The sequence below is a fragment of the Peromyscus leucopus genome, chromosome 13 (assembly GCF_004664715.2).
Source record: "Peromyscus leucopus breed LL Stock chromosome 13, UCI_PerLeu_2.1, whole genome shotgun sequence".
Lineage (NCBI taxonomy): Eukaryota > Metazoa > Chordata > Mammalia > Rodentia > Cricetidae > Peromyscus > Peromyscus leucopus.
In genome coordinates this window covers 48,917,435-48,935,158 of record NC_051074.1, presented here as the reverse complement: position 1 = coordinate 48,935,158, position 17,724 = coordinate 48,917,435, and the positions used below count along the sequence as shown (strand labels likewise).

Genomic DNA, 17,724 nt, shown 5'->3' with positions numbered 1-17,724 from the left:
CCTCTAGCGTCCAGGGTCCAGGAAGCAAGAGAAGGCGGTGCATCGGGATCTCGGGTCTTCAGGGCCCTCTCTCGGCCCCGCCTTGTAGGCGTGACAGTTACTGAAGCCTCAATGGGGGTTGGAACTTCCAGATCAAAGCTGGAATGGCTACCCACTACAGTTGCCACTTGCTGGCACATGTACACACATGCTTTCAGACAAATGTGGCATTTCTCAAGTTTAAAAAAAATACTTGTTTTTTAATTTTTACTGTTTCTTTTTTTTCTTTTGAGATTGGGTCTTACTATGTAGACCTGACTGGCCCAGAACTCACTATTTAGACAAGGCTGGCCTCAAACTTACAGAGCTCCACCTGCCACTGCCTCCCATGTGTTGGTATTGAAAGCATGCACCACCACACCCAGCTGTATTTTCTATTTTTTATAGACATTTGTTTGTCACTTTTTGTGGTAACACACTATTTCATTTCATATTTTAAAAACACTAAATGCACAAACACAAAGATATGAATGCTTCACAAATTTGCATGTCATCCTTGTGCAGGGGCCAGTGCTCATCTCTGTCAGTCCGGTTGTTGTGTGTGTGCTGCCGAAGTGAGCACCTGTTGGGTGTTTTTCAGACAGTGTCTCAGAATGTGTCCCAGCATGGCTTTGATCCCCTTCTCCATAGTCTCTTGAGTTCTGAGATGACCACCTTGCTATTGCTAAACTGTAGTATTATATGTGTGTGTAAGAGGCTACAGCTTGATGCTGTGTCTTTGGCTCCCCACCTTATTTTTTGAGACAGTCTCACACTCAAGGTTGAACTACCTGTTTTGACTAGACTGGCTGGCCAGTGAGCTCCTGGGATCCTTCCAGCTTGCACTATGCTGGTGTTATAGATGTGCACGGCTTTGTCTGTTCCTGGTTCTCATGTGGGTGCTGGGGATCCAAACTCAGGTCCTCACACAGCAGGTACTCTACCATTGCAGCCATCTCCTCCAGCCTTAGGCTGTAATCTTTTAAAGAAAATTTTAGCAGAAAAATTAAAAGTAGGGTTTTGTTTGTTTGTTTTTATAAAGTTGGGCATAATGGCACACGCCTTTAATCCCAGCGCTCAGGAAGTAGAGGATCTCTGTTTGAGGCCATCCTGGCCTACATAGTTCCATCACATCTGGCTACATAGTAAGACCCTGTCACTCCCCACCCTTAAAGAGGGTCTTTATAATATGACTTCACTGAATTTACCTAATATTAATGCCTCAACATTAGTCTGGTACATTTGTTATAACTAATGAACTGATAATACATTAAAGTCTATAACTTGTTTCTTTAATAATTTTTTTTCCCCTGAGACAAGTTTTTTCTGTGTATCCTTGGCTGTCCTGAAACTCACTTTGTAGACCAGGCTGGCCTTGAACTTATAGAGATCCACCTGCCTCTGCCTTCAGAGTGCTGGGATTAAAGGTGTGGACCACCACTACCCAGCCTCTTTAGTAATTTTTAAAATGGATTTTTAAACTAAGATTTTCAAATTTGATTTCTTTCTGTTTTAGGATATCCATCCACCTTAAATTAGCTTATGATACCTTTGGCTTCTCTTAGTTGTGATACCTTTTTTTGTGGGTCTAAATGAGCTGATATTGACATTTTGCACTGGATGTTGCTGCCAACTGAATGCTGCTTGAGAGCCAGATTGTCTTTCTTTGAATTTGTTCACTGTCTACCATAGAGAGTACCACTGAGTAGAGAACCTTTAGTAGATGATTGCTATGACTTGAATGAAGACTGTGACTGTCTTGAGGACAGCTGTTTGTGTATATGAAAGAAGATTTTCTAAAATGTTTTGAATCAAGCTTGTTGTGCTGGCGGCAGTAGAAAGATGACCTACAGATGTTTAGATATGGAATTTCAGATCTTTAGAAAAGTAATTTAATCAGCCAGCCATGGAGGCACATGTCTGTAATCCCAGCACTCAGAAGGCAGAGGCAGGTGGATCTCTGTGAGTTTGAGGCCAGCCTGGTCTACACAGTGAGTTCAAGGACAGCTAGAGCTGTTACACAGAAAAACCCTGTCTCGCTGGGCGGTGGTGGCGCACGCCTTTAATCCCAGCACTTGGGAGGCAGAGGCAGGCAGATCTCTGTGAGTTCGAGGCCAGCCTGGGCTACCAAGTGAGTTCCAGGAAAAAGGCGCAAAGCTACACAGAGAAACCCTGTCTCAAAAAAAAAACCAAAAGAAAAAAAGAAAAGAAAAACCCTGTCTCAACAAAACAAAACACACTAACAAAGAACAAAAAGTAATTTGAACTTTTGAATGGAAAATACAGTGTATGTAGACATAATTCAGAAAGAACATTCAGAAGTGACTCAGTTGTAAGCTAGGTGTAATGCTGTTGTGCTTCTAATTCCAGCTGCTTGGGAAACGGAGGTGGTAGCATTTGCTCATCCTAGAGAAAGGTCAACCTGGGCAGCATAGCCGGGGCACTACCTTTACAAAAAGGAGACAAATACATATTCTTTGTGTTCCTGTTGGGGCCCCAGACTTTTCTGTTCATTTTCCTAAAGGTAACAGATAGGACTAGCTTCTTCCATGTGCTTCTATAGATAGGATTAACTCTGTAGTTTGTCTTTTTTTTTTTTTTTTTTTTGACATAGCTCTTAAAAACAGAGGTTTCTGAGGATCAAACCCAGGGCCTTGCACATACTTGGCAAGCGCTTTACCGACTGAGTGACATCCTGAGCCTCTGGATCAGACTTTTCTGTCTTTTGTGATAACTGAAAAATGGAGACAGGGATTCATTTACATTTTTGTATGTTCAGGAGCCATTTGTTTATGAAATAGCAGCTGGTGGGCTTACTGTATCTTCTCTACCAGTTAACTTCTAAAGTATATAGAGTGTACAATCTGCTGTGATAACTTGTGTTCTTTTTCCAATAATAGTCCGTAATAGAAACAATACCATGAATTCTAAGCAAAAACTTGGGTATTTTAATGTTTTTTTTTTTTCCCCTCATTATTCTTAGACCTGCACCAGACGAGGCAGCGGCGGCAGCAGCTGGAGCAGTAGAGGGAGCAGCCATGGCGGAGGGAGCGGCGGCGGAGGGAGCAGTGGCGGCAGCAGCAGCGGCGGCCGAGGGAGCAGCAGCGGCAGCAGCAGCAGCAGCAAATCCTGAGTCACCTGAAGTGGTCGTTTTGGATGACTCCGATGAAAAGGAGGATGATACTACAGAGAGCACTGGAGAGCAGAACTCGGAGGATTCGGAATCTGTTGAAGAGATAGATTGTAGACCTGGTACTTCCCAGGAGTGTGCAGAGGTTGCGGTTCGACCATCGGTTATTCAAAGGCTGGAGCGGGGGCAGCAGCAGCCCTTGGAGTTGGCTCAGGAAGTTGAGAGTGGTGTGGAAAGAGTTAATTCAGTCGGTGTTCAGGCTACAACTAGTGGAAAAGAGTTAGTGCGTCCCCCAGTGATTTGTAATGCTCCTGCCAGATCTTTGCCTAGAGGCTCTGAGAGACCAGTTGCGGCTACCAGTGCTCCTCGGTTAGTACTGGCAGTTGCTTCAGATTCCTTTCCAGCTTGTGACACAGAAAACCTTGAAACATACTTTGACTCCCCAGATCAGGGCACTAGCAATCCGCCATCTCAACCCGAAACTAAAGACCCGAAAAAGAAACCTTTAAACATAAATTTAGACAAATTGCTTGCACAGAAAAATCTCAGAGCTCAGGGTGCGTCTTTTTCCCCCGTTGTACGAGTTCGTGAGTTAACAGGTGATGAGCTTTGTTCTGTAAGAGCTGGGCCGTCTTCTGAGGCAGGGGAAGGCACATCGGGAAACCCCAGTGAGACTGACACACTAGCACGAGCACTTCGTGAAGGTGCCATTCCAAAGCGTCGTGGTGAGGCATCTCGTTCAAATGTGGTTCGTCCCCGAGAAGAGACATGTTTGGTCTTTAACAGACAGGAACGCCCAGTGAGTTCTGAAGTGACTTTCCAGCGTGGCTCTCTTCAGCTGGTACCTGGTCATTCCCAAGCTGCAGTACACGACTTACGTTATCTGGAGGAGGAAGAGGAGGAAGAAGAGGAAGAAGAGGACGAAGAGGGACCCGATCAAGAAGATGAGAGCTACGAGTCTAGAGGTTCTGACACGAGTTTTGATTCTGAGTCCTCTGGTCAGTCTCCGAGTGCCCTATCTGAACTGACGGCTAGAGAGATAAATGGATCAGAAGAAACACATGCTGACAATGTACAGCCTCAGGATGAAACACCTACTGTTTCTGGAGCACCTTCAGACAATGGCAGCAGTTCTCATCAGGTGTCTACCAACCGTTCTCCAGTGATTACACAGAACATACAGCTCATCAGTCTGGTCGATGAAAGCTACGAGTCTAGTGGCTCTGAAGAGAATTTTGATGGCGATGACTCTCTTCCGTCAACTAGTCACCATCCTCCACAGCCTATGAGAGCAGCAAGCCTTCGTACACAGATGGCCATCCGTCTGGTTGACAGCTATGGAAGCGGCAGCTCTGAAGCATGTGAAGATTCTGGGTCCTCAGCTGATGAGACTCCAGCAGCAGCAGCAGCAGGACAGCAACAGCCTCCGAAGAATGCCCATGCACACCTGGTTGATGAGAATTACGGGTCAAGTAGCTTCAGTTCTGACAGTGACGCGGCTCCCCAAATGCCCGCTCAAGAAAGAAGCCCCAGAGACAGAGCTGGCCAACAGGAAAATGAACCCCAACCCAGTAGTGCTGAAGCACAACCTGAACGTGATGGTTCTCTTGAGACAGTGGCTGATGAACCCCAGAGAGAAGCAGAAGAAATAAATGTTCCGAACCAGAGTACCAGCCGTGGGGATATGAACTGTGAGTCTCATGGTCCTGAAATGGGTTTTCATGCTGATGCTCAATTAGAGGCTGATCAATCTCCACTAAATCCTGAGGAAGTAGATCTTGACCTAGAAAATCAGAGTGTTCACTCTGGCATTTCTAACCTAAGTTCTGATTCCCGTGCTTCTTATCAGTCAGCTAATGATCAACCTCAAGGGGCTTGGGGTGAAGTAAATCTTGATGAGTTAAATGTCGACATGGAAGTTAAGAGCAATGGGTGCTCCAGTTCTGAGTTGACATTTGATTCCGATTCCCCTCTTCTGTCAGTTACTGAGCGGTCTCTGCTGGATGTTGAAGGAATAAACGAAGATGACTTTAACCTGGAAGATGAAAGCTGTGTGTCAAGTAGTTCTTACATAACTTTTGATTCTGATATTCCCGATGACTCAGTAGCTGACCAACCTCAAGTAGCTGTTTATGAGGAGGAACCTGTTGATCTGGAAAATAAGAGTAATGCATCTTGTGTTTCCGAAATAACATATGATTCTGATATTCCTCTTCATTCAGGAAATGATCACCCTGAAGTAGCTGTTAAAGAAGTAATCATTCAGGAAGAAGAAAACGTTCATTTAGAAGGGAAGAATGACAGTCCCAGTGGTTCTGAAATATGTTTGGATTCTAATGCCCCTCTTCATTCAGTGACTAATTCTGATGTAGCTGTTGAAAAGATAAATTTCCCTAACGATGAGCAGGTTCACATAGAACAGAAGGAAAATGAACCTACTGATTCTGAACTAGACACTCTTAACTCAAAGCCTGGACGTTCTGAAGATCCTATTATAGTACGTGCTTCTGAAACAACACTGGATTCTCATATCCCCTTTCAGTCAGTTATTCGCAAATGTGAAATAATTGTCAAAAATGTATGCCCTCCAAAAGAAAAGCATGCTCAATTGCCAAGTCAAAGCACGGAGTCTCATTCTGAAATCAATTCAGCTTCTTCTTCTGCTCCTCAAGCAGTGACAGAACCTTACGTAGGTAAGAAAGCCAAGAGAAAGACAAAGCATCTTGAGGAAGTCAAGAGCGATGATGAATATGACTGTCCACCAACTTTCCATTCTGATGGTTTGCCTCAGTTAATGACTGAAAAACCTCAACCAGCTGCTTTGAATGAGGACCATGCTGACCCAAAGGACGAGAGCACTGACGGCAGTCTGAATGCTTCTGGTTGTCTTGATTCAGTCATTAGCCAACCTCAGCCAGCTGAGAAGGAAGACCATGTTGAACTGGAAGACACAAACGGCCAACCCAGTGATTCTAAAGCAAGTGTTGATTCTCCTAGCCACTGTCAGTCACCACCTAAAGACGATGTGATCACAAAAATGAGCCAGTGGAAAAACGAGGCAAAGGACCTTGAAAAGAAGATCAGTGAACTTATTTATTCAAAACTAATGCATGATTCTAGTGTTTCTTTTCGTTCTGCAATGGATCACCTTGAACTAGCTCTTAAACAAATAAATCTTGATAGTAATGATCAATTGCCCTCAGAAGATAACAGCCAGGATGCCAGTTCTGAAACAAATTTGCACTCAGATTTGTCAGTCCAGGCAGTAGTTGGAGCACCTGAGATAACTGTTTCGGAGCCTGAACACGTTGAACTTGAAGGTAGGAATAATGAGTCTTGTGATTCTAATGACTCTGCCCAATCAGAGGCTGATCAGCATAGTGACAGTGAGGAAGACCAAAGTCAGAAGGATAAAGAGGACACGGAGGGTAAGAAGGATGAGGTGCAGGGTTTGGGAAATACATGTGTTTCCAATGTCCCTGAGCCATTGGCTGGCCAAACTGAAGTTGAAGTAGTTCAGGAGAGCAGCCATTGGAAGGAGCAGGGGGATTTGGAAGATACAGTTGGTGAATCTATTGACTCACAAAGCAACTTGCATTCTGATGAACCACTCCAGTCTGTGACTAATACAACCCAAGAGCCTGCTCAAGAAATACATTTACTGAGGGGACATGTTAGACCACATGATAGTGACTGTGAGCCCTGTGACTCTGAAATAGTGGCTATTTCAAATGTCATTTTTTGCTCAGTGACTCGGAAACCACAGTGTTTGCAAACAGAGTGTACCAGTTTGAAAGTAAAGAGCAGCAGTCCTTGTGGTCCTGAGGTGAGTGTTGATTCCCATGACGGTCCTGAAACGAGTTTGGATTCCAGTGATCCTTGTCAGTCAGTAGCAGGCCATCCTCAGAAAACTGTCAAGGAAATGACTCTGAAGGAAGACCATATTTACCTGGAAGATAAGAGCTACAGGCTAGTTGATTTTGAACCAACTTACTATCCTGATGATCCTGTTCAGTTGCTGACATATCCATCTGTGGAGGATGCGTCTATCACAGAAGTAAACTTGCAAAGAGAGACTCATAATGACCTAGAAAATGAGACCTTCCAGCCATGTTGTTCTGAAGTACCATGCAGTTCTGGTGTTCATCTACAGTCAGAAGTTGACCCACCTCAAGTGGCTTGCACAGTAGCAGATCTTGAGAAGAAAGAGCCTGACATAGAAGAAAAGTACAACGAGTCTTGTGAGCCAGAAATGCTGTATGATTCTGACGTCTCTTTTCAGATAGTAGTTAACCAGCTTCAAACAGCAGATGATGGAGAAGCAGATTCACCACAGGTGGTGTTTGTGGATGTTGTGGCCAGTGATAGTGATTGTGACCGGGAAGTAATTTCTGATTCAAATATCCCTCTTCAGCTAGAAACTGAGCCACCTCAGTTGACTGCCAGAGAAACCAATGAGATAAACACGGATTCTGCTGGTTCTGCAGCAATGGAAAAGTACTATTGCAGATTCTGTGGTTGTGATTATGAAGCCTCTCAGTCAGTGACAAATCAGTCCAAGGAAAGTTTCAAAATAATAAATCGGAAGAATGACTACATTATTCTGGGAGATTCCACTTGTTCATCTTGTGGTCATGAACTCAATTTCAATGTTGATGCCTCTGAACAGCCCACTACCTGCCAGTTACAAGAGCCTGATGGTAATTGTATTGCCCCAGAAGTTACGAACTATGACTCTAATTGTCCTGATGCCTCTGAACAGCCCACTACCTGCCAGTTACAAGAGCCTGATGGTAATTGTATTGCCCCAGAAGTTACGAACTATGACTCTAATTGCCATGATGCCTCTGAACAGCCAACTACCTGCCAGTTACAAGAGCCTGATGGTAATTGTATTGCCCCAGAAGTTACGAACTATGACTCTAATTGCCATGATGCCTCTGAACAGCCAACTACCTGCCAGTTACAAGGAACTGATCGTAGTTCTGTTGACCCAGAAGTTAAGAAGAATGTCTCTAATCCTCATAAAAGACGTTTCACCTCGGAAGATACTGTCAGAAGTGCCAGTCCTTGGAGAGAGCCAAGAAGTCTTACCTGTCGAGACAGGAACTGGGAGTCTAGCTGTTTTGCACCAGGCTCTTCTTTCTGTTCTGTGTCAGTGATGGGCCGGACAACTGTGATGCATATCCCTTTGAAGATACCGGACGAGGATCTAGAAAATCCATCTGACCTGCATATTTACTATGATTCTGACAATGATGAACCTCAGCCTGCCAAGAAAGCACGCTCCAGTAAGAAGGTAACTTTTGACATGAAAGTAACTAAGTATGAATATGAAGAATTTGAGGAAATGGAAGAAGAGGAAGAGTTTGCAGAACTATTTCTTGAAGTGCCACCTCAGGGCCTCCCTCCATTGGTTGTTGTAACACCTCGGTGTCAGATGAGCGAAACTCCATTGGTTGTTGTAACACCTCGGTGTCAGATGAGCCAAACTCCATTGGTTGTTGAAACACCTCGGTGTCAGATGAGCGAAACTCCATTGGTTGTTGAAACACCTCGGTGTCAGATGAGCGAAACTCCGTTAGTTGTTGTAACACCTCGGTGTCAGATGAGTGAAGCACAATCAGTTGTTGGAACAGCTTGGTCTCAGATGAGTGAAACCCCATTGGTTGTTGAAACACCTCGATGTCAGGTGAGGGAAGCAGGATCAGTTGTTGTAACACCTCGGTCTCAGATGAGCGAAACTCCATTGGTTTTTGAAGCACCTCCATGTCAAATGAGTGAAGCACGATCAGTTGTTGGAACAACTCGGTCTCAGATGAGTGAAACCCCATTGGTTGTTGAAACACCTCGGTGTCAGATGAGGGAAGCAGGATCAGTTGTTGGAACAACTTGGTCTCAGATGAGTGAAACTCCATTGGTTGTTGAAACACCTCGGTCTCAGATGAGCGAAACTCCATTGGTTTTTGAAGCACCTCCCTGTCAAATGAGTGAAGCACAATCAGTTGTTGGAACAGCTTGGTCTCAGATGAGTGAAACTCCATTGGTTGTTGAAACACCTCGGTCTCAGATGAGCGAAACTCCATTGGTTTTTGAAGCACCTCCCTGTCAAATGAGTGAAGCACAATCAGTTGTTGGAACAGCTTGGTCTCAGATGAGCGAAACTCCATTGGTTTTTGAAGCACCTCCGTGTCAAATGAGTGAAGCACGATCAGTTGTTGGAACAACTCGGTCTCAGATGAGCGAAACCCCATTGGTTGTTGAAACACCTCGGTGTCAGATGAGGGAAGCAGGATCAGTTGTTGGAACAACTTGGTCTCAGATGAGTGAAACTCCATTGGTTGTTGAAACACCTCGGTCTCAGATGAGCGAAACTCCATTGGTTTTTGAAGCACCTCCCTGTCAAATGAGTGAAGCACAATCAGTTGTTGGAACAGCTTGGTCTCAGATGAGTGAAACTCCATTGGTTGTTGAAACACCTCGGTCTCAGATGAGCGAAACTCCATTGGTTTTTGAAGCACCTCCCTGTCAAATGAGTGAAGCACGATCAGTTGTTGGAACAGCTTGGTCTCAGATGAGCGAAACTCCATTGGTTGTTGAAACACCTCGGTGTCAGATGAGCCAAACTCCATTGGTTGTTGAAACACCTCGGTCTCAGATGAGCCAAACTCCATTGGTTGTTGAAACACCTCGGTGTCAGATGAGGGAAGCAGGATCAGTTGTTGTAACACCTCAGTCTCAGATGAGTGAAACTCCATTGGTTGTTGAAACACCTCGGTGTCAGGTGAGGGAAGCAGGATCAGTTGTTGTAACACCTCGGTCTCAGATGAGCGAAACTCCATTGGTTGTTGAAGCACCTCCATGTCAAATGAGTGAAGCACGATCAGTTGTTGGAACAACTCGGTCTCAGATGAGTGAAACTCCATTGGTTGTTGAAACACCTCTGTGTCAAATGAGCCAAACTCCATTGGTTGTTGAAACACCTCGGTGTCAGATGAGCCAAACTCCATTGGTTGTTGAAACACCTCGGTGTCAGATGACTGAAGCTCCATTGGTTGTTGAAACACTCGTTCAGATGAGCCAAACTCCATTGGTTGTTGAAACACCTCGGTGTCAGATGACTGAAGCTCCATTGGTTGTTGAAACACCTCGGTGTCAGATGAGGAAACCACGATCGGTTGTTGGAACAGCTCGGTCTCAGATGAGTGAAGCTCCATTGGTTGTTGAAACACCTCGGTGTCAGGTGAGGAAACCACGATCGGTTGTTGGAACAGCTCGGTCTCAGATGAGTGAAGCTCCATTGGTTGTTGAAACACCTCGGTGTCAGTGAGGAAACCACGATCGGTTGTTGGAACAGCTCGGTCTCAGATGAGTGAAGCTCCATTGGTTGTTGAAACACCTCGGTGTCAGTGAGGAAACCACGATCGGTTGTTGGAACAGCTCGGTCTCAGATGAGTGAAGCTCCATTGGTTGTTGAAACACCTCGGTGTCAGGTGAGGAAACCACGATCGGTTAGTGTCAGGTGAGGAAACCACGATCGGTTGTTGGAACAGCTCGGTCTCAGATGAGTGAAGCTCCATTGGTTGTTGAAACACCTCGGTGTCAGATGAGGAAACCACGATCGGTTGTTGGAACAGCTCGGTCTCAGATGAGTGAAGCTCCATTGGTTGTTGAAACACCTCGGTGTCAGGTGAGGAAACCACGATCGGTTGTTGGAACAGCTCGGTCTCAGATGAGCAAAGCAGGATCGGTTGTTGGAAAAACTCGGTCTCGGATGAGGAAAAATGAGGTGAAAAGCAACGCACAGGAATCTCAAGGTCATCTCTCCAGTTGCTCTAAGACCAAGATAATTCTTCTGGGTGCAAAAGAAAAGACTGCCTGCTCTGACAATAACCAGAGCACATCAGTTCTTGCATTGCCACATCTTGAATATATTGAAGGTCAAGTTGGAGACACCAATGATGTCTCAGTGGCTGTAGGTAAACCGTCTTGTTCCCTAGCAGAGGGGCTCCATCAGCAACATGGGCATGTGGCTTCTGAGAACCAGGTAGAAGGAGTCAGATGTGGAACTCAAGCAAGGTCTCGGAAGAAAAGAAAAACGGCAGGACAAGAACAATTAACAAAAGGGAAGCATTCCCAACCTGACAGCCAGAAAAAGAAAACCCGAACTAAGAAAACAAAGTCACCCAAACCACAAACTAAAGCTTCGGAGCCTGTACAGCCCGATAACTTAGTCTCTATTTTTTCTTCTCTAACTATGAAGGAAGATCAGTCTTTGAAACTGCCTAGAAAGAGGGCTGGCAGGGAGAGGGACTTACGACTCTTATACAGTTGTAAAGAGCACAGCGCTCCTAGCCCAGTACATAAGAAACCTGTGACTAATCCTCCCCAGACTGCAGCGGTTGCAGACCAGGACAAACGTGAGGTAGCTGGCAGTGGTCTCAGCAAGACTGACCCCACGCCCAGTGCAGGAGAGAGTGGTGCTGACAGACCAAGCGTGGTTTCGAGAGCCATTCTGGCAATGCCGAAGAAAAGAATCGTGTTCAGGATCCTTGGGGAGAGCCAGTCTTCACCTCCAGAAAATTCAGGTGCAGTTCCTGCAATTCCAAAGGATAAATCTCCAAAGGAGAATGAACACAGCAAACTTATTAATGTCAATCTCCAGCAAACTCTTTCCAATCGTGACAGTCCCAGAATTATTCCCAAATTAATTCTAAAGGAGGTTATAGACAGTAAAAATCATAAGAGATTTTGGAAAAAGAAGATGGCCGCTACACATCAATCAAGCTTACTCCAAAATGCTTACAAAACAGTGGTTCTCCGGAAAAGATCAAAGTTTTCAGAAAAAATGGCTCTTTGGCTTCAGCTGATAGCAACCGACATCGTTAGGAAGTATGTCCGCGGCCGTAGTTTTACACGCCACCGGAGGCGTCAGTCAAAGACTGTTTTTATTCGAATGCAACTGAGGAAGAAGAAGATCGTCGCCAGGAAGATAAAGGAGGCCAAGAGAGCAGCCGCTGAAGCGCGCGCGCGTGCGCGTGCGCGTTCGCGTTCGCGCCTCTGCGTGGTCTCAGTTGTCCCGGCTGTTCCCGAAGAGCCACAGCCGTCAAGCAGCGCGGCGGCGGCGGCTGCGGCTGCGGGGCCCGCACTGCTGCCCGCTGTCTCTCCCGCTGCGAATGCTGCTGCGGGAGTAAAGCGCTACCGGAAAACCTACCGAAGGAGGAAGAAGAAGAAGCAGCTGCCCGTGAGAGAGTATGACCTGAGAAGCTCAAGTTCCACATCAACATCAAACGCCGCCGACAGGATGGTGACACGTCGTCGTCGCACAAGCAAATCGAGAAGCAACGAGGCAAAATAAAAGCCGCATATCGTGGCTGATGGAGAGATCAGTCCTCACTTGAATGGAACACATTCGGACTTGAATGGACATACTTTTCCCAGCTTTGGTGGGGAAACTGACACTATCCTTACACTATTTTGCTACAGATATTATTTTTCAGAGATTTTATATTCATTTAAGATTAGTGTTTAGGGTCCTTTTTTTTTTTTCTTTTAAAGGTTTAAAAGCAAACTTTGTCCCGTTTCTGTAGAAGAGCTTCATCTTAATTTGTCTTATAATTTAGCATAGAATTTTGTCCCTTAAATCATGTCCACATTCATTTCCTCTGGAAATCTTTCGTGCCACAAAGTTATAACACTGGGAGAATGAACACAGCAAACTTATTAATGTCATCTTTTAAACAATTGGACAGACGTCTTTACTGAATTACCATGCTTACAAGTTGAATCGTCAATAAGTATTCTAACTGGATGAATAAAAAGCGACATTGTGCTATCTGAGTTTTCGACTATGATTGACTTGAATGTTCACAAAAATGTAATTTATTTTTCTTTTAAAGGCATTCCACGAAATAATTCTTTAATTGAGGTTTCTTTTTTCTTTTCTTTCTTTCTTTCTTTTTTTTTTTTTTTTTTTTTTTAAAGTGCCTGGTGATTTTTATAGACAACAGAGATTCTCCTTCATTTAGATTGGATCTGCAAGTCTGTAGCTTTCCTTGTTTGGACACATACCCACAAGCCTGTTCATTGGCATTATTAACCTTATACGAAAAAAGACTTTGCAAACATGATTAGGCGTTTAAACTACCTTTTCTCCCTTTACTAGTAGTCTAAAATGAAAATCCAGGTAATTTTTATCATCTTATTAATATTTCAGGCACCATTTAAAATATTGAAGTAAAGTTATTGGTTTGATAATAGTGTGTGGGTTGGCCATTGTCAATGAGTGAAAAACTTGAACATTTCAGAACACTTAAACTAGTAACTTAACTAGAGACCCACTTTACAAGTGAGAAACGATTTATACATCCATCAGTTTATCCTCAACTGTCTAATTATCTTAAACTAGTTAGATAGTTCAAGGTGAGACTAATTTGACATCTTCAACTACCTAATTGATTTGAACAGTTCAGATAAAAGATGCTTGGATACACAGTGTGAGCCTCTGGTACTTGAGTCTATTCCTTTAAAGGGACGTTGACTGACCGGGTGCAGATGCATCCTAGTTCTTGTTCAGTCAAGACCTCAATCTCTTTCTGTCATCAACGTTACAAGGAAACAAAGTTTCCCTTTACTGTGTAACTAATATATCTTAGTGAAACTAGTGTCAGTGTTAAGCTGTGTGTTGATTTCAGTGATAAAACTGTGTTACCTTAGAATTAATGAAATATCAATGTGGTTTTGTTTCAGGTGCCATTACTTAACCTGTGAGTCATTAATGGTGATACTGTCATTACTTCTAAATATAAGCAGTAATTATATTGCAGAGTGGACAAATGTGTTTTTTTTAGTTGGCAAGTAACGTGTTTGATTTCTTCAACCTTGCCTCCTGATTATACAAACATTTTAATTCCCTTTCTTAAAAAATATCCCAGTAAGCCACTAGTTTTTTTTTTTAATCTTTAAGTTTTAATTAAGGAAGAAAACTGTTTCACTGATTATGAAGTAAACATGTAAAAGAACTCTGTTTGCAGGTATTAATGTCTTTTGTAGTTCCCAGACACCCTAATGTCTTTTGTAGTTCCCAGACACCCACTAAAATAAACACTCCTGCAATATAAGTTAAAAGAGAGAGTTCATATTCAAATAACCTACCATGGAATTATGCCAGATTATGTCTACTATGATTATATTCTGCAATGGGGAGTATTCTTATAATTCAAATGATAAAAATTTCAAGTTCAAAAATATTACAGTTTTTTTTTCCCACAAATTGGAAACTTTTCTAAGTATCATTTTAAGGAAAAGATTCCTATGTAAAATTCACATCACCCACATATAAAATGTCTGCTACAGGTTTTGTTTAGCATTTTGCAAGTGTTTACTAAGTTCTTCTAAGGAATATTATTTTAGGCAAGCTTGGAAACTTGAAATTATAAAACGTAAGTTAAATTGGAAGTGAATTTTTCAGAATCTGATAGGATACAAGATGTGCCCCTTTGTCTACATGAATATTGGCTTAATTTTCAGGCTAGGTTGAAACAATTGCTTATTTTGTGTAGTCAAGAGTGCATTTTAGTCTTTTAATAGTAGTACATCAAATTACAACCATAGTGAATATTTTGTTAATCTTGTCCTCTTCAGTATCTTGAATAGACTTTTATTGTAATTGTCCTGGTGTATACAGTGTGTGGACAATATTGTGTAAAGAGTGTTTTTTGCATTTGTGCATTTAAATTATTTATGTAACTAGGGCTCTGAGTAACACTTTTTCTTTTGCTTAAAGAAAGCTATATTTAAATATTCAAATAATTATATATTTCCATGTAAAACTAATGTGAAGACCGATGTATTTTTTATAATGCAATTTAAAGTGTAGGCTTGTTTTGATGTTATCAAGATAAATTTATTAAATATTGAAATTTGTGTGTACTCTCTCCTCATATTAGAACCTTTTCCTGGAAATACTTAAAAAGAATCAGAGAGTAACCAAGTCTGAAGTAACTCTGTAAAAGGCCTGAGAGATGATAAATAAGAGAGTGCAAATGTTGATGCTGGCGAGAAAATAGTTTAACCAAAGATGCACAGTTGTACTCTAATCAGTAGTTATTTCAAAAGATTAAATGACCACTCATGTGCATGGTGGAGTGATGGGGCAGCTGTGTTTTACTTGTGCACCTGTACTGAAAGGATTGAGTTCAGGAGCAGGATCCATCCCACCATCTGACCCCTTTTGGGAAAGGAGAACCCCAAACCTTCCATCTACCTCCCTGTCTTCTAGTGCCATAGCGTAAGACCGTGCCGACAGGATGACATGGAAGAGTATGTCAGGGAAGAGTGAGACAGGCTTTGTGACCCTAGAGTTGTTGACTTACAGGGTTTGTTTCTAGAATGAGAATATCTTACTCTTTCCAATGAGAAATTACTTTGTAGTAAAGGACTTTTATGTTTAGAATCATGGAATTACAGAATTATACACCAAAATGCCAACTTGGGGAAATGGAAGGTAAGGAGAAGGCATTTCCTCATCTCTTGTTCAAATGAACTCAGATATTAAAGGGGGGAAAGGATAATTTAAAACATTTCCCTTTGTCCTTATACTTTATGTGTGTAAAGTTCCAAGTATTTTAAGCCATGGGCTTTGTTTTTAAAACTGATTTGCTTTGATAAGGATTAGGTCGAGGCTGAAGAAGTTTGTTGCTGGGACTTTACATTATTTCTAGGTTTGTTTATTGATTTTAATAACCTTTAAACCTGGAAAGCAATTTATTTACCAGATTTACTCCTCCCAAATTTAGTGTTTGTACATATCGAGCCCTTCTTGAGGACAGCACATTTCCCTAAGCTTTAACTGCTTCGTGTCCCTTGATCTTTGTATTTGGGAGCCTTGGATTCTAGAACGATTACTAGAGAGAAAACTGAGGCATAGAGTAGTTAACCCCCATTTATAGGCCATCTCTCTCTTCTAGGTTCTGTTTCCCTAGTTTCCCTGCTTAGTTTATAAAAACGGTACCTTTATGTTAGCCTTTGTGTAGTTTTTTCTTGCTTTGTTTCACTTTGGTTTTTTTTTTTTTTTTTAATTTGTTTTGTTTATCAGGGTTAGGGTTTTTGTTGTTGTTTTCTTTGTTGTTTTTCGTTTGTTTGGTTGAGAATCTCCTTTGTTATATATAGCATGCTGAGTATTTTGGGTTTTTAGTTACTTTTTAGCAAGTAGTTTTAAATTGACTTCAAATTTAATTTTGTTGTCTTTCTGCCTCTGAGAGTTGAACCCAGGGCCTTGTGTGTGTGTGTGTGGATTAGGTGCCCTGTTGCTGTGTTGTACTCCAGTTCTCAGACAGTTTTTAGTGACCAGAGTTTTTGTCTCCTGACAGCAAGTGAGAAAGCCAGCAGGTGAGGCTAGCATTGTTCCCTTCATGGCTCTTTATGATCTGATTACTCCTCAGATCCAAGACTGGGCAGCAGAGTCGCCTTTTGGGGTGTTCTTGTGGCGCACTTGAGTGTTGAATGCTCTTTGGATCTTTGACTCTCCTTTTCCTGCCCAGCGTCAGCATTCCCTGTGCTCAGTCAGTCCTCAGTTTCAACACACGCACGCACGCACGCACGCATCACCTCATGCTCTCAATCCTTTCATGAGGGATTGCTTACAGGGAACTGAAATCTGAGAATGGTAACCACCAAATTGCTGGTTTAATCCAGATGTGTGCCACAGAGCCAGGAACTGTGTTGGTGACAGCCTCTTGGTTACGTTGTTCAGCATATTTAGATACCATCAAAACCAGGAAGTCAACATTGATCTCATCTATCTACTCTGCAGACCTTGTTAAAATTTCACAAATTATCCCAAAATGTCCTTATAGGTCCTGGATTTGATCCACATTTCTGGACTTGATGGACTTTGTTGGTTTCTTCGGTGTGGAGCAATTTCTCGCCTGTCTGTATTTGATAGCATGGCATTTTAACAGTACTGCTTTATTTGTGGGATATCCTTGAGTTTAAGCTTGTCTGATGTTTCTTTGTAACCTGCATTTTTGGAATTCTGTGTTCTTCTCAGTGTGTATTAACTGAAGCCATGTGATGTCAGTTTGAATAAATGTGGTGATAGAATATATCCTGTGTTTGTCTTTATTTTATGGAAAAAGCCTTTGGAAAATCATAGAAATGGGGTGGGAACTACATCTCATAGAGGTCTTCAAAAACTAGTTGACACTTAAAGTTTTCTTAGATCTGTTCATTGTGTGTGTGCTTGCTCACATTGCCTGTGTGGGGGTTGGGGGACAATTGACAGGAGTCGGCTTTCCTCCTACCCTGTGGGTTCCAGTGATCAAACTGATCATTAGGCTTGGAAGGTATCTGCACTTGCACACATCTCACAGACTTTTGTACAACTAATTTCGATGGTAATTATTACTGAAAATTTGGTGCTACACACCTGTAATTCTAGCCATTTTGGGGAGACTGAGGCAGGAGGAGGGTTCAAGTTCAAGGGTATAGTGAGACATCCTGCAAACTGGGGCAAAGTGTGGTGATGGTGGCATCCAGGAGTCCAAAGCAGCATTATTGAGAGTTGAAGACCAGTC

General features: G+C 42.8%; 1 protein-coding gene and 1 non-coding gene across 4 annotated transcripts in view; one reads left to right on the top strand and one right to left on the bottom strand.

Moving 5' to 3' along the window:
* Zdbf2 (zinc finger DBF-type containing 2) overlaps positions 1-17,253 on the top strand; it is a 44,506-nt gene extending 27,253 nt beyond the window's left edge. For all 3 annotated transcript variants that reach the window (XM_037210346.1, XM_037210344.1, XM_037210345.1), the window contains 2 exons: positions 3,002-9,932; positions 10,671-17,253. In XM_037210346.1, the coding sequence (XP_037066241.1) occupies positions 3,002-9,932; positions 10,671-12,506 (8,767 nt within the window). In that variant the 3' untranslated portion in view covers positions 12,507-17,253. The remainder of the gene's footprint in view (positions 1-3,001; positions 9,933-10,670) is intronic.
* On the bottom strand, positions 499-601 carry LOC114708218. The gene has a single exon (XR_003736761.1). It is a non-coding gene; the product is annotated as a U6 spliceosomal RNA (small nuclear RNA).
* Positions 17,254-17,724: the final 471 nt, after the last annotated feature.